Raw genomic sequence first — 18,004 nt, 5'->3', positions numbered from 1 at the left:
CGGTATTGTACGCCACACAGTATCAATCAGAAAACTGCGTGCGCCGTAAACCTGATCTTACACCCCTGTAAAACAATGTTTTTTCTTACCGTTCGTTGGTCTTATAAATATTGCATGTTTTGCGTCCGCGCGATTCATGCATTGTTGGCGCTTCGCGACTTCTTTCTGTGCTAACGAGCTAGACTCTACTAAATCATCCGTAGCGCAGCTGAGAAATTTGCAGGTTGACCTCAGAGACAACTGGAAGCAAGGCCAGAAGTACGCACGACTAAGTACAGTTTTGCGCTGCCAAACCAACCAATTGCAACTTTGTGCAACCCAGACCGACTTCTTTTTACACCATCGATCGTCAGGGCACATGGCTGAGCTGTAATCAACCAGCCAGAACCATTCCAATCTATCGGGCATTGTTCCGCAGATCCGAATTATTCCAGTTGCCCTGGTTCTTCTTGTTTTTCGAACAGTATCTTCACGCTTTCTACGTGGTCTGTGGCGTTTTTTGGCCGCCACACCGGCGTGACTTGTACAGTTTCATACAAGTGCTACTTTTTATTTGGTAGTCTGTGGCCGTTTTTCGGCGTACACTCGTTGTAGTGAAGATATTTCTCTTGAAATGAGTGGTTAACACCGCAGAATTCGTTTTTGGCACTCCGCAATTTTGAATACTTTCAAGGAAAGGAAATGGAATTCATTGCTGAGAATGACTCACACCAATGACAAATAACATCAAGATGTCTTTTTAGGAAAACTACCCTAAAGGTTATTGATAACTCTTCGACAGCCCACAGGCGATTTCGTCCTCCGCGGAGCTCATCAGGTAGGCACAGTCCCTGGGCTTCCATCAACCTTATGTTCTTCGTGAACTCAAATTGTACGGAATTCACCAAATACACTTATTTTCGCGCATTTGATTTTGAAGGCAAATCCACCTGACTGCAGCAAAACCTCTCGTTTGTGATATTCTTCCACCGAATGTGGTACCCGAAGTTCACTTCATGTTTCGAGATGTCGCGGTATATCTTCTTGAAGGATACTACTCATAAGGTTGCTGACAACTTGGCTTCAAGTAGAACATAAGGTTGACGGAAACTCGGGGACTGCGCCCACTTGATGGGCCCAAAGAAGGGAGAAACCGGTCGTTGGGTGTGGGAGAGTTTCCAGTAACCTTGTGAGTAGTTTCCTTATCTTACCAACTGAAGCATGACGTGGCCTTTTTGCAGCATATTCAGTTGAAAAATATCATAAACGACAGATCAGTTGAATCTCCCGTTAAGACCAGGTTGGTTTGCAAATGGAGGTATTTCGCGAAACAAGATGTCTTGTTCCTGTCTGCTTGGTTTATCGCCCTTTTTTCGCATGATTCATTTGGATCCATTTGCCTTTTCTGTCCCGGAATCACTCGTTTCTTTTCAACAGGTACGAGGTTGTCTTCCTCGGTGTTTTTCTCCTTGTTGGCTTACTGTGGATCCGGCTGGAGGCTTCCAGCATGAAGACGAACGAAGTAAGCTGCTTTGTGTACCCATCCATTTCAAATGAGCGATTGTGCACGTGTGTATCGTACCAACTGCTTTGGGTCTACCCAGGTGCTGGCAGTTTTTTTTACAAATGATCTCGAATCGTAATGCTCCTTACAAAGACACCCTATATCCCTCTGCTTCTTTCCTTTCTCTGCCTCTCAAAAAGGCACTTCATGTTCGAAATACAGCCAAACCAATTTCGTGACTGATGGTACACTCCATGTCTGACTGCCTTTTTTTTACTGGACTTAGTCGTAAAGTAGCCCATCTCTCCGTCAAACCTGCTCCTTCGAGACCTTCCTTACTACGACGGAATGGCCTGACTGAGATTTTTGGGATGCATTCACCTTTCCCTTGAAAAGCTCGCTCTGTTTTTAGCGACGGATTAGGTACGTGGTCAAGCAAATGTATGTCTGTGGATCTTAGGATCCATAGGAGTAACATCGGTGTCGTTGTTTTTTTTTCACCGCTTTATAAGAATTTTGCATCCTGTTATTAGTTTGTCAGTCCCTTCGTTGTTGATGATAAATACGTATCCACTAATCGCCGGTGCTCAGTTATCTGTCCTCAAATTTGAGGCGCATTGGTTGTGAACGGAGCCGTATTAGTCTTGAAAAACAGAGTGGTTCTAGTAGTTATCCGGTATGAAAGAGAATGGCTTTTTTCGGGTTTTAAACGACCAGCACTGCTCCGAAAAGACATATTTCCCTATTCGACCGAACGACCTTGCAAGTGACGTAAAAAAACTCACGTCCGTGCCGGAGTGTACTTCGTACAGGGTGGGCTTTTCGTCAGAGGAGAAGAATAGAGAATACCTTTTAATGGAAAGCTCCACATATTATTTGCCGTGATCACCAATCAGCATGTGGGTTTGATTACCTGCCGAATTTCGCTTATCTACGTAGGACATGGAGAGCAGAAGGAATAGAAAAAGGATTCCGTGCGTAGTACCAGTTGTGTTCGTCCTTCCCTCTGTTTGTCCGCAGGTGATCCTCTCGTCTAGCTGTAGCACCTTTTCGGTGCCTAGCTGCCATGCCACACGAATGAGGCACGAGGGCTGGGATACTGTCAGGTCGCCCAAGCCTAGACAGGGGAAGTAGTGAGGTAGAGGTCGGGTTCGAACAATGAACCTTCCGGTCAGTAAATTCGCGCTCTAACCACTTGGTCCATCTCGCCCCCTCTACTAGCCATACAGGGTTCAGGATACATTTTTAGCCACTATTTTTCCCAAGCATTTCCGATAAATTTATGGGAGACTGTTCTGCTTACAGTGGTTCTCATGGTAGCCCACTTCCCATGACAGCGTATGGATTCACCACTCCACGGTTAGCACCTCGGACGACGCAGTCCGTCGTTTATCGTAACTGAGTAACAATTTGTGAACGCTTAATTATGCTTTTTTACACCTCAAACTGACAGTTTTTTTATTGAGGCTTCATACATTACAGTAGTTTGGATGTGGTCAACCCGATTTCGCCCCCTGCAAAACAAAGCGTCCACGGTTTTCTCTAGGCAATGTGATTGGGCCAAAAGTATTTCTTGATACTGTCCATTAGGTCTTTTCAAGGTTATCTATTACCATCACTATCTGTTGGCATCGCTTTTAGCTCTCGTATTCCTTCTCCTTATAGCTCTGGTCTATAAACACGCGACCACACGCAGCTGAACACAACGAGCAACCGGATGATACGAAAGACGCGCTCAATTTTCGGAACTTTCGACAATCTCTCTTCTTCGTATCCTTTTCTCGGTTTGGAACCAAACCGGCTAACCACTAGTCAGTGTAGAACATGTCTAACACAGCCCCTTTAGCATCCAGGGTATTGACACGGAATTCAGTGCACAAACTCGCTTCTCACTCAGTGCAGTGGTCCCGATAAAAACTGACATTTTGAACACTGTTGAGATGGAGCAAGTTGAAACTGGCCCAGTGCAGCTCATGTCTGAATACAAACGAACTCATGCAAACGTGTACGATGACGCGGCTTACCACTCACATCACTCAAGCGCGAAAACGTTCAATGTTTATATGTGATTATTCAGATCCGTTTAGCTTGTGTTGGCGAAGTAGTTGTAACATGCTCGCCTCGCATGCCAGATGTACGTAGTTCAAAGTCCTTCACGATCAAGGATATGCACTGCTAGTCAGCTCCAATAAGAGCGAGACTCTAGTCAAGGGCTTCCCTCCTTTGGTGTAGACTGGCCAGAATAATTGCACCAGGTGATGTGAGCGTGCATTCCACAAATGCTGCAGACACCCGCAAATCGAATTCCCGCTTGTATCACCCCCGTTCGAAAAGTCTCCCTTCTGTCCTGGTGTGATTATTCTGGTCAGTCCCCACCAAAAGGGAGAGGCAGTAGACTCCATTTTCGCTGTGGTTAGAGTTCATCAGCAGTGCACATCCTTGACCGTGCCGGGGTTCGAACCCCGGATATCTGAAGTTGAGTTTTGTAGCATATGAAAATAGTAATAGCTACGTTCTCGTACGATCATTTATGATATCTGGATTCTGGCAGGCGACCTGGACAGTACGGTGTGCGAATCAAAGAAGCTTTGAAACACCCTATAGGATGCAGAGTACCCGTGTTGGACTTGTTCCGTAATCGCACTGAACAAAACGGGTGATGATAGCTTTGGTCATGGTGCCTAGTGCATCCTACGTAAGCCCAAGATGAAAACGCTCCCCCACTCTAGTCGACTGTCATACTGCTGTAAGACCACCGTAGATATGTCGGAGACATGTTTGAATTTTATTAGCTCACCACAACTAGGGTTACTTATTCTCCGTCGAACCTAATGCAGAAACGCTGAGTAAAAATTGGTGTTCGACTGCCATTGACACGCTTCTCATTAGGGTCTCAGCTGCAGGATCGGCTTTGACAGCGTGACATCAATGCTTCACTGCTCTACATCGATTTGAAAGCCTCATTGTGAGGACTGGGAAGGAACTTTGTGCTAGCTTACTACAACCATTCCGGGGTGCCTACACCTCCAGACACTCGTTCAAGTAATCTGGTTAGAAACCGACAACAAGAAGGCCGTAGACATTGATTGCAGCATCTTCAACCAGGTGCTGTGGGAACCACATGGTCCCCATCCTGGAAGCCGAGTAACACTGACAGCACGCAAACGTGTCGCCTATCAACTACGATTTCAATCAATTTGACCCGAGTAACTTCCTTGATGTACGTTTGTATCATCCACCCGCATGTATGCTGTCCTGCTGCCTAGGAAACATTGGGTGTTTTAGACACTCTCCCCTCTGAAAAAGGTTGTTTATTAGAAATCTATCGCGTAGTTATTGGGCGAGATGGTCCAAGTGCTTAGAGCTCGAATTTACTGACCTGAAGGTTTACGGTTCGAACCCGACCTCTGCCTCTCTACTTCCCCTGTCTAGGCTTGGGCGAATTGGCAGTATCCCAGCCCTCGTGCAACCTTCGGGATGGTATGGCAGCTAGGCACCGGAAGGACGTTACAGCTGAACGATTATATATATATATAGTCCCGCGGTCTTTGCTGTTAAGCACTGGTTTGTTATTTCGTCCAGGTAATCTTGATTGAGTTTGCACGAAGGCGTGTTCCTACATAACAGCGAAATCCGTGACTGCTTGGAACTCCTGAGTAGTCTTGTGTTGTCTCGCCTTCCATCAGTACGTCAACTCTTCCAACGAATGGTGCCATCCATGGCTAGATTATCGCTTAAGTCAAGTTGAAAGAAGTTCACCAGTGTGGCGGTTTGGTGTATTAGCAGTGCTTACGGCACTAACTCCTTGATATCAGCACGTAAACTTGGGTCAGTGGGGGGAGTGAATGAAGGAGGATCAGAAAATGTCTCATTTCGGTTCTAACAGTTGCTCCCTTCACGCCTCTTAGACTATCTCCTTGAGGAAGAACCCCGTGTCCTAATTGTTTCCTGGCCAGGCATCTTTGCTCCAACCATGCAGGTCAATTTTCCTAAAGCGAGGGCCAACCAACGCTCTTGATCGAAGTTGAATACTCACTTATATACCTTAACTAGCTTTCAGATATTTTTGCTAGTCCTCTCCTTCTTCGGCACCGGAAACATTGCTAGTGTCAACAGGTATGTTCCATATCAGTAGTATCTTACGCAAAGATGCAAATTTGCCCTGTGTCTCACTTCGCTTTTCCCTTGTTTCCGTCTCCAGTTTCGACCCGCGTTCTACATATTGTTTCATTACTTTGCTGAAACCAGCTGTGATGGCCGTCTTCCTTATGTTAAAAGTAAGTCGTTAAAAACGTTGTGTCAATTAAAGTCGCCCGAAACCCTAATTGCAAGAGGATATAGTCCACGAGAACGTACTGGTTTTAAAAAGGAAGATGTTGGGAAAATAAGTTGCTAAAATATAGTTGCTGTTGTGCACCGCAGGTGGTGTTTAAAATCTTATGGTGGTTTTTGGCCCCCTATTTCTCCCACTTTGATATATCAGAAGGCACGTTAGCTTGCAACAGCCTTTTATAAAGACAAAGCAAAATTGCTGCAACTGCATCTCCAAGGTTATCAGGGAATTTTCCACAAAGTCACGCCAGAATATTCTTACTGGCACGGCAGGCGCTGAGGAAAACGGCTCGATCCTAACTGGTTCACATTCCGACCAATCAGTGCATGCTTTGGCATGGTACATCTGTAGTGACATCCGTCCAATCACTGTGATGTTCGCCTATTTAGTGTGGCTCGCCTCTGGACACTAGGTAAGGAAATCCAGGTGCGACAATTAAATCTCGCAGTAGTAATTCGCTTGCTAGGTCATTGATCGGGCTTCTGGGGGCTCACCACAAATCACAAATCTGACCGTATGGCTTGTCATGCCTCCCCAGCACCGAACCACGGTCACTTTAAAGGTAGGTAGGGCTAAACCTACAGCATATCGACTGAATTCGCATGATTGTATCGACCTTCACTCAACTGTCAATAGTATTTCGTTTACCGATTAATCTACTCCGTTATCACTTTCTTGCCAGCTGAATTGTGGGTAGACAAAGAATTCCCAGCGAATGGGACGAATATACACTCTAACCCCGAATCGTGCTCTCTTCACGAAGTTCCTCTGGAATTTGGATGTAGGAAATGTTATTTGTTCTCCTCGGTGTTGTAAATACTGTCATTATCCCTCTGAAGAGTTCGGAAATAAAACTGAAAATGAGCCACTTCGTGTTTCTCAGTTAGAACCGTGATCGATTTTCCTAGCGTCATACCCAATCATGATCACTCGAAAGCATTGAAACTTTGTAATCTTGGAAATCCACAAATTGTATTGTTGGGACCCTTTAGGTAAAATCGGACGAGCCGGGTCAATTGGCTTGGTAACTATTCCAAACAAAATACAGAAGTTTTCTAAAGAATCCACCTTGTTCAGAATGAGCTTCTGTAGGCTTCTTCGAAGGACTACTGCCTTGTATTACAGCTATAGATATCTCTTGAATAAGCTAGTTCACTTTCATACTGGGGCGAGATGGTCCAAGTAGTTAGAGCGCGAATTTACTGACCGGAAGGTCCGTGGTTCGAACCCGACCTCTACCTCTCGACTCACCCTGTCTAGATTTTGGCAACCTGGCAGTATCCCAGCCCTCGTGCTTCCTTCTGGTGGCATGACAGTTAGGCACCGAAAGTGTGCTACAGCTGAACGATTTCATACTGTACTTACCTACGTGTTCATAGGTTTAGAAACAAACTTCCCAATTTCCCGGCTCTTTACGTCTTAGTGTACCGTCGTCTACCCAGTTATTGTGTGAGAAACCGGCCAAAAAGGTCCACCACACACTCAATGCACAACAATGATTTCCGTCCGTTCGGCCACTTCATGACATATACATTTCATGATTCTAGACGCCACATCGAGCACATACCGGCCGATTTTATTCGGGTAGTGGTGGCTGTCCCAGGCTGTCTTGATAGATAGCATTTTCTCATCAACCGGATTCTGTCAACTACATCTTGCATTCCTAGTCATGGAACCGCTTTTCGTCAGGTGTGGATTTAGTTGTTTTTTTTTGGGAGGGGGTATTCATCCTATCAACTTCAGGATGACCAAATCTGGATACTTTTTGTTTCATGGCTTTCAGGATTAAAATGAGGTGCCTTGTTAGGCTTTTTCGATGTCCGAAGTGGAGTAATGTGCGTACAGTTAGTGTTTCATTGTAGGTGACGTAAAATCTGCATTCATACCACTGCTTTGAATAGTGCTCTCTCCTTGGTTCAGTAGTTCAAGTGAGTACATATCAAACAGTAAGTAAATGCGAATTCAGCAAATCGCCCAACCAATCGGGAAATAGTCCACCAGATTCGTGGCGGTATCTCACGCGGAATTCCTGACGAGTGGATCATTCGATCGCCACAACCAGGAAAATAATGATCGTTCAGCTGCGACACTCTTGCGGCGCCTAGCTGCCACCAGAAGGAAGCACGAGGGCTGGGATACTGCCAGGTTGCCCAAGCCTAGACAGGGGAAGTCGAGAGGCCGAGGTTGGGTTCGAACCACGGAACTTCCGGTCAGTAAATTCGCGCTTTAGCCACTGAGCCATCTCGCTCCGCAACCAGGAAAGGTTCTTAGTCATTTTTCGAGGTATTAGGCTAACCAGCTAAGTTGCTCAAGTGTGAATACGTTTGCCTGTTCTTATCTGATCATTCAGTTGGGTCCACTGTACGTACTATCAACTCACCTTTCGCATCAGATGTCTGGGGTTCAAATCCCAGAATGACCAGTGATACGTACTGCTGATGAGTTTCGCTAAGAGCGCAATTCCACTCCGGCACTTTGCCCCACTTGGTGTAGATTCACGAGAATAATTGCAGCATCACGGGAATGGTGTGGGAGCAAACCACTGCTCATTGTTCCCCACATCAAATAGTCACACATGTTGACTGGCTCATCGAGCAACGATTAAGTGTTCAAACTACTAGCCAGGGGGCCGCGGGTTCGAGACTCTAGACTTTCGAGAAATGTGCACTGCTGATGGTGAGGATGAAACAGCTGTACAATGCTTCTACGCCCTACAGCCTAGATTGGTTTCACTTACGTGACGGAATATCCATTAAAATTCCCCAATCTCCTTACACTCCCAACAAACCCTTCCTTATCGGCATCCTGCTTTATCGGAGGACTCCCCATTCTTCCAGAATTCGTTAGATTTAGGGTTTACTCTCTGCGATTCTCTGCTATTCGGTCGCCTGCCAATAGCCCTGTTAGACTGTTTTGATGCTAAGGAACCTTGCCTGTTTGTTTTAAAATGACGCCGCGTTGAAGTGCATTTACCGATACGGACGCAACATACTACTCATAAGGTTGCTGAAATCGATCTCCTACTATAGTTTGCGTGCATATGCGAAATAGTGTGCTGATCTACGCTTATCCACGAACTTTTTGTACTGTGATCGAAATCTTCACGCGACTGCTATCGTGCATCAAATCTTAGCTCTGTTACCTTGAGCTACAGTTTAATCGTGTCGTTTTGATTAGATCTTGGCATAACTGGTATTGAATCTTGTCCGATCGCCAGTGTTCAGTCAATCAATCTGGCGTTAGGCTGTTAGCTGCGTACACTGACTCTAGCTGTCAGAGGTTTATGCTCCCGCCGTGGCAAAGTATATCCACATTGAAGTTGATAGTCCACAGCACTTCTGTCTTGATGCTGATTATGGGAAGTCGGATGCTAATACGGAGGAATAGATTTGTTTGCAGGGTTGAAAACAAGTACACATGGAAGGTGTGAGCTTTGGCACAGGGACATTAGTACCCGACTGATCTGTGGCCGTGTTTTTTGAGGAATCAACCTGCTGTGGTTTGAATATCACTTCCGTTTTGCCCGAGCCTGTAGACGTAAAGACCGCATGCTTGTTATATTACCTATTTTTTCAGGCACAAGCTTGAGTCAGCTTTAATAGGTTACGGGCGAAGATTCACAAAGTTTGGTGGAAATTTTCTTCCGATTGGGAAGTTGCGCTACTTGAGCGCAAACCATAATCAAGAAATACCCACGTGGTGTTGCTTTGTGTTTGTTCCGGTGCAGCCCTCACCGTATCTCTCGTTGTACATTTCTTTCTTTGTAGATTCTCATACCAATGCTCTGCTTGGGAGTCATCTATGCTGCTGTGCAACTGGCGAGCGTTCACAGTCTATCCAACCACTCGACAGGATTTCGTGAAAAAGGAACCCAAATCGCACAAACTGCCCTCTGTGTTATCATGTCGAACTTCATTGCGATTCACTTCTTTGTATGGTTGCGGGATGAGGGTAGTTGGCTGGATATTGGCACAAGTATCAGCCATTACGTGATAGCCATGGGTATTGGCTTTGTCTCTTTTCTGTTCTCGTCACTTGGACGTAAAATATTGTGCTTGAGTATCTCTGAGCCTTGTGTGGATGATCGAAACGGTGTGCGCAAATACATGTAACTTGTCGCGCCACTACCTTATGCGTTTCTGTGATAACACCTGTTTCTATTTTGTACCACCAAACCATATATTCCAACTAACTCCCAAATTGTTTGACTTCTCTCATATCCTTTTTTCGCTCGCACTCTGTGTTCTTTTATTTCGATTGGTTAGAAACAGCCAGTTAGTTTGAGCTTGACCGTAGCCCAGTTGTTTGGGCGCGAGATTACTGACCGGAAAGCCCGTGGTTCGAACCCTGCATCTCAACTGCTGTTGTCTGGGTAAACTGACGGTATCCCGGATCTTGTTCAGATATGTTACCCGAAGCAGGCGCGACTGTTGTTACTCTTTATTTTAGTGCTCAATATGACCCTTAGGTCAGGTTAAGCGACTGCCGTCGGGACTGAACTTTCATCCCCTGCCCGGGAACAACTAGATTGCGTAACAATCGAAAGGCTTAACGCGTTCCGAACATTTTTCCTCTGGTCAGATCGCATTCATTCGAACTGCAATCAAATGAACTCCGCGTTTTCCGAACTTTCAGACTGGCTGCAGAGGAAAAACTCAACATCATCAGTAATCTCGCATTGGCGGTCGCATGCAATTTCAAGCCTTTGACAAACCTTGTATTATAGTGCAGTAATAGAAATCGAATGCACTACGACCATCAAAATTTGAGACGTACCCGTCAAACACATCAATACACGAGATGAGTAGCAGATATCGTGATAGAAGAAACCATCGAATTTGAGTTCAAATCAATATTTGACGTAAATGAATGAAACGCAACAAGAGGCATACTTATCATTTCAAGTGACAACCCAAGAGTTACTCTCGGACTCACTAAATCGTGAAGTTGATGGACAAAATCAACATTGGTTATTAGCAATGGACTTGGTGTCAAATTTAATGTGGATGGGATAAAACATGATCAAGATGACTGAAAGCCCTTTGGAGGGTGACTGTCATATAGAGGATTAGGAGACTTGGTTCAACAGAGCTTGAGGTTACTTTCAGGCGTAGCCATGGAGGACACAAGCTCAGTTGTTAAAAAGCGGGATACGGTGAATGAATACTCAGCATATATGTTTATAGCGTGCGGAAGGGCTTTTTCGTCGGAACGAACCAAAGGCTGATGAGTTTAGAGGAAGCAAACTGAGAAAGGAGAGGTGCTTGCGATTTAGGGTAGAAACGGTCTGGCAAGCAGGAATGACGAGAACAAACGGGAGACTGGACGTTCAGTATGAAGTCCCATGAAGTGAAATCTCTCCTCCATTTTTAGCATATTTTTTCATGGAAGTAGATGAGAACTCCCTGTCCACCCGTATGACGATCACTAATGCAGAGATACCGTTCAACGAATGATTAAGTCCTAGCGACATGTGTCAACAGAGACACTTCATTCCATCCGTTTTCATTTCATACGCGGAAGGTCATCACAGTGTAATTAATGACGCAGCAGAGTGGGTAAGAGAATCTTTTTGGAGTCTCTTTCAGAATCAGACAAACTATGGCTGGATAAAAGCAGTAAAATCTGAAAGAGGTTATCAGAATAAGGTGAGACTCTTGGTCGTTGACACGTGTCTGGCTGATCTTGCCATTCGATAAACCAAATTAACTTCTGAGCATCTCCAACTAGTCCCGCAGCTAATCTAAATAGAAACTAGGCACCTTCCTGCTGGCTCCAGGGCATGACGAGCATATTCACGCTTTGTCCACGCCAGTTCTTCATCATTGATCAAATCACTAGCTAAAGATCCAGGACTTAACAAACATTTTTATCTCAACTCGTCTTGATACCACACGAGAGGTGCTGAGTCTATCTATGAAGAACAAACATACCGAAGTTTATCAGAGCAAAAGTTCTCGCCACCAAGAAAGCCGTCGGTATACGAATTCAGAAGGTTCGGGAGAGTTAAAGGGTTAATTATACACGCCCAAATGACCAGCAAGTGAAGTAGAGGGATGATGTGATCCTCATGTTTTGCGTTAGCTTCTGTCCAAACACGGAATTTCATCCTGACAGGTTGCTACGGCCTCTTAGTATCACCATGTCGTATACATCCGAATCTGAATATCAAATGTCGGCGACGTATTCCAAGTTTTTTATTCGCGTAACTCCATGTGAGTTTATGATTTGTAAGGCTGTATTCGCAAGTTGGGAATCAAAGGATCAAATATTGATCAGCTACAAGCCAGAATGTTTGAATGAGGTGACTGGTCATTGCTAGACTTACAACTTTTCCGCGCCATATGTTCGTTACGAAGTGGCTCGTGTCGGACTAATCGGTGTGCATCGTTTGACTGAGGTCTGTACCGGCAAACAGGCAGTTAGTATCCTATCCTGTGATGGTGCACATCACACGAGAATTCTGATAGTACGGATTCCTTGACTGAGGATAAGTTTGGTACTTATGGTGGGGCTGCAAAGCGGTCAGACCCTAATTGCATCAATTTTCGGTGGTACATTGCCAGACCTTCAAGACCGCTGAGGAAGTTGCGATCCATCAACTGCAGACGTGTACTACATGTATTCCCCACAATTTACGCAATGTGTACGTGAATCTCCAAGGCGACCAACTTCAATTTTCAAAACGACCACCTGTCCGGGTCTTCCGAGGCCACAATGGTTCTGTTGCGTAAAACATACTGTTCTCTAATCTTAATAGGACATTGTGACTGAGCTTGCCTGCACTGAAGATTTTAAGAACGGTTTGTCTTGCATACGGTGCTAAAAGAATGGTGAATTATTCGCCTAGGTTGAAACCTATGAGCACCTCTCAGGCATATTTTGTGCGATGGACTGGTTTGGGTTTGCGTTCGACTGAATACCCTTATGGTAGTTAATGTAATTCGGCAGAGATGCTGGCGATGGAGATCGATGTTGACAAAATAGTGAGGATGGTAGATGGATGAGTCGCAATGAAGTTAATTATATTTGTTGAGGTTCCCAAAGAGGGACTTTGATTCACCGATGGGTTTGACGAGCCGAAATATCAAAAGGGAGAAATGGGTTCAAAATTCTACGGTATTAATTACACAATGGCAATCAAATTTATGCGACAAACCTCAGTCGTCTACGTTCGTAGCGTCAACAAGCGCTCGAGCCTGTCACGAGCCAGCGTATTACGGTGTCAACGTCCGCACACGCGACAATGGCGAGTAGAATGTTGGCCCTGTAGTGTGTGCTGCGGTCATTCCTTCCTTCTACCATCTTGCGATTCTGTTTGGTGGTTCGATTACACGGAAATCATTATGGTGGTCTCAGCTAGCGGGACACGAACACGCCTAGGTCAGCTGCGCAGATTCACACATGCACATGGTTATATACCACTGTCGGACTGGACGGCTTATGCGGTACGTTGGTTTGTGGCTCCAGATGAACTTAAACAAGTAAGGTCAAGAGTACAGGTACAGAATAAGCAAATGAATGGAGAATTATCGGAAGATCAAGTTAGATTCAATAATGTCATCGTTTGAGTTCAATTTTCCAGAATATGATCTAATCTAATTGTTTGTTCCAATACATATCGTTTCATGTATAACCCTACCACGGGAAACAATCATTTGTAAATCACAACGAGTGCGATGAAAATTTGACAGATATAGGCTCAGTGCAGGCAACACTCGATGATTAATAATCACTGGGAGAGGAACATTAAGTATGCAACCTGATGCCGAAATATCAAAAGGGAGAAATGGGTTCAAAATTCTACGGTATTAATTACACAATGGCAATCAAATTTATGCGACAAACCTCAGTCGTCTACGTTCGTAGCGTCAACAAGCGCTCGAGCCTGTCACGAGCCAGCGGATTACGGTGTCAACGTCCGCACACGCGACAATGGCGAGTAGAATGTTGGCCCTGTAGTGTGTGCTGCGGTCATTCCTTCTGAGGACCATCTTGCGATTCTGTTTGGTGGTTCGATTACACGGAAATCATTATGGTGGTCTCAGCTAGCGGGACACGAACACGCCTAGGTCAGCTGCGCAGATTCACACATGCACATGGTTATATACCACTGTCGGACTGGACGGCTTATGCGGTACGTTGGTTTGTGGCTCCAGATGAACTTAAACAAGTAAGGTCAAGAGTACAGGTACAGAATAAGCAAATGAATGGAGAATTATCGGAAGATCAAGTTAGATTCAATAATGTCATCGTTTGAGTTCAATTTTCCAGAATATGATCTAATCTAATTGTTTGTTCCAATACATATCGTTTCATGTATAACCCTACCACGGGAAACAATCATTTGTAAATCACAACGAGTGCGATGAAAATTTGACAGATATAGGCTCAGTGCAGGCAACACTCGATGATTAATAATCACTGGGAGAGGAACATTAAGTATGCAACCTGATTCGCCTGCACGTGGTTACCCACATACGTGCATCTTTGAGACAGAACATTACATTCATTTTCAAGCTGTTTTAACGTTTATTGTTAGCTTTCATCGACTAGCTTCGGCGTGTGAGGAACATCTGAGTATAGGTTACCGAGCTTGTCTTGATTGTTCTTCTGAAACTTTGTGGAGACAGTTTAAGCTACTGTTGACTTACGCAGATGCAGCTGGTCTAAACGTCGGTCCATGATCTCACCATCATAGGTCCGACTTGGTTGCCTGAAAAGCACCGCAACGTGGCGGATCGTTCAGGTGTCTCCTGGTGCAGTTTGGTGTACATAGCGCCATATCTCATCCGTAACGGTTCAGTTTCTACCATTTGGCTGCCTTGTCTGGAAACGATCCAAGCTTTTTGGTAGGCCGACGTCTTTGGCCTATCACTTTGAACTTGCAAACAGATTTTACGAGTAGTCAGGTCAAGGAAACCATCACCAGGCGGAAGTAAGCATATCAGTTAAATCGTATCTCTCTGCAGTTCTGTGGAATGCGAGCAGCCTTTGCGCCGTATGAACTGTTTGCAAGAAGTGGTGCAATATTACACACGCGAGGATTTCAACCGCCAACCTCCGCATACAGTGAGGTAATAACACTGCTATTCAGGTAGGTGAATCAAAACGAAGCCTACTGAAACCCATTCCGAATTCTGTCCTAATGGCTTTGTCCTCCGATCCAACGCATTACTGTTGAGGTTGTGTGCAGACTTGTAGGCTAACACGTAATTAGGTTTGTTTTTGGCTACACCAAGAACATAGACTCAGGAGCTTAGTCTTCTATCAGCGCGTACAAAACAAACAGCAACACTGGTCAGTTGTTATTAAAACCTCGTGAACGTATGAATCCGAGTTGTATGTTGCGTCGTCCTTAATCCTTTCGAGCGGGGAAACACAGGATGCGGCACATTCAGGTACGATTAATAAGTTAGTGAGAACGCTACTGGTCTCATTAAATCTTGCACGTCGAGCATAAATAAGCAGTGATCATGAAAAAATAGAGAACTGTAACGAATGAGCCAACTTCAAAACAACGTTCTGGAAGAAATCAAATTCACATTAGAAGAAGAAAATAACGGAAAACCAGAATTTCTAGACGGCCTTATCACTAGATTTCCAAACGGACAACTACAAACTATGGTCTTCAGAAAGGCAATGCATACAGACGAAACCCTGGGCTACCACAACAACCATAAAAAATGTCACAAACGAATACGCTTTCGCCAAATTCGCAGTTGGATTGAGACACATTGCAGCACAACAGAAACCAAATCAAAGAATAACAACCCCCATAAAATTGTTTCAGAGAAATAGATACCCAAGAAATTTCATCTGGAGATCAGTCAAGATGTCAAATACGATCAACACAACAGCACACCCCCACACATCAGGAACACCGATGAAATGACGGCAATGCTCTTATGGCAGCATAACACATCGGTCACCTACAAGCTTGCCAACACTTTGTGGAGGACACTATCAAGACTAAAATGAAAATTAGATCCAATGACGAAGATAAACGTCACATACAGAATTTAATTCAAGGACTGTAGCAAAAAGGTATATAGGACAAACGCAAAAGGCTTTTCAACAGAATACACGCTGCTGAAGGATACGATCAATTTTCCCCCATCTCCGTTTACAAAGGTCAGGGGGACACCAATTCGACTGAGGACACAAACAAGAAAGAAGAAAGAACCCAAATTCATGAAAGCGTGATACTTCACTGAAGAAGCCATTAACAAATATATCGAGATTGATCCCACTTATCAACCTCTGAGAGCAAGAGAATGCCAGAACCACACAGCTCCAAGCTGCGGAAGTAACCAGACAAGAAACTCATAAAAGAAGACATCTTTCAAACGGGCATATCAATTTGACTGGATGAGGCGGCCAACCAATGAACCAAAGTATAAAAACAACCAATAGACGCGGGAAGACTAGCCACTATATTGGAGAAAATAGGGCGGTGCAACCAGCGATCAAGCCCACAAAGTCAGACAGCAGCGCAATGCCAATGGAGGCCAGAGAATAAACTCAAAAATAGAGAATGCCTGGACAACCAGTCAACACATAGGAACGCAGACCACAACTCAATAAAGGTCACAAACGGACCAATAGATCAACTGAAATCGCTACCCTAGGTAGCCAATCAAGTGCTATGTCAACGCATGCGGGCAAAGAAGTGCCCACCCAGCTGCGAAATGTTGATATCTCCTTCTTTGGTGACAAAACCTCTGCAAGCCGATTACTAAGTTCGAACTGCTCAACACTCATCTGGTCAACAACCGAAAAACCACTTACTTGTTGGACCTCCCGTGATCCGGACGTACCTGTTCCCATCGGATATCAGCGGCAGCTTAGTGCAATATTTTCCTCTGGCGTTCCGGGATTCAGCGATATTGAGGGAGTGAGAAAACTTCAACGTTTTTAAAAGGGGCGGTATCACCTTCAGAAACTTATCGAAGCGCAGAATGTGCTAGGCGCCGGCAACTGATCTCATGTTTTTTCATCCCCATTAAAATGTTTCTGAATGAAAATTATACTGGTTCAGTCTGGGGACATTGTGGCAAATGTTCTGGAAGCCCGGTACATTTACCTTTCAATATTTTGTTGCCCTGAGGTTTAACAGTGCCAGTCAATCCCAAAACCTCATGCACATAAAGTAACAGAATAGACCTGACGTGTAAAATATCAAAGACGTATCTCCCAAAACGGTTGTTGCAAGAACTCCGCTGTCTGATCGTTTTAAACGGGTTGCTGTTTGTATGGTTAAAAAACTCACTTTCTTCCACAGCAAGAAAGAATAACTCGCTTGTACATCAGTTAAAAACTCCTGATAAACAATCTAACAGAACGTCAAGCACATATTTTGACTAATCTTCTTGACAAAAAACCCATAGCAGTGACGTATCTACCCCAGATGTCTTTGGATGTGCGGCGTTTCATCCAAGAACTACTTTGCTGAGAGACGGCTGATTGTCAGAGGACTGGGTGTCTTTATCTACTTCTAAAACAAACCGCAAAATGAGGTCAGCAAATACTGCGTTGCCCGGGATCATGCGTTTATTCAAGTTACGTCCGTTTATGTTAAGGCTGATCCACACTGTGCAGGATTACAACCGTGTCACTAAAACATCTCGGTTCGGGAATCCTAAAATTAATTATTATTATGGACTTCCACTCCTTTATTCGAGGGCGTCAGTGAGCTTTTCTTGTCAAAGTAGAGCGACTACACTTGCATTCAATTATGCGTTACGTCCAAAAGGTTATCATAAACCTCCGAAAGTAATCGACTACAAATATTCTTGGCATCTCATAGACATACAACAACGGATAGTGATTTGAAACCCTCAGCCAGACGAGTTGGGGGATTATCCTGTCGTTCAAAAGCACGAACTGACAGCATGTGTTTCAGCAAACAGTCCGGTGTATCCAAGGGTATCATCATCATCACCGCGTACTCGTCGTACACAGTCCGGTCCAAGGGTATCATTATCATCACCGCGTACTCGTCGTACACTGGTTGTAGCTGCCGCAGTTTCGTTCACTGATGATTTGGGTGGGGGTAGGTAGCTGCGCATTGCACGCACGAGCTGGTAAATTGGTGCATAAATCCAGCACTATCAGTGGGCTGTCAAGTGGGGGGGTTGGAAAAGGAGCTATGCATTGAAGGCAATAGCTTGGATGCACGAGCGCCA

The 18,004-nt window shown here is 44.7% G+C and overlaps 1 protein-coding gene across 1 annotated transcript in view; it reads left to right on the top strand.

Moving 5' to 3' along the window:
* Window positions 1–10,041, top strand: part of T265_14409 (hypothetical protein) — a gene marked incomplete at both ends in the record, with an annotated part of 43,091 nt that extends 33,050 nt beyond the window's left edge. The window contains 5 exon segments of the mRNA XM_009173510.1: window positions 1,417–1,501; window positions 3,149–3,253; window positions 5,544–5,599; window positions 5,685–5,760; window positions 9,584–10,041. Coding sequence (XP_009171774.1) covers window positions 1,417–1,501; window positions 3,149–3,253; window positions 5,544–5,599; window positions 5,685–5,760; window positions 9,584–9,928 — 667 coding nt within the window.
* Window positions 10,042–18,004: the final 7,963 nt, after the last annotated feature.

This window comes from Opisthorchis viverrini, assembly GCF_000715545.1.
Source record: "Opisthorchis viverrini unplaced genomic scaffold opera_v5_190, whole genome shotgun sequence".
Taxonomy (NCBI): Eukaryota; Metazoa; Platyhelminthes; class Trematoda; order Opisthorchiida; family Opisthorchiidae; genus Opisthorchis; species Opisthorchis viverrini.
Note: the sequence above shows the minus strand (reverse complement) of the source record. Positions and strands in the feature narration are given on the sequence as shown.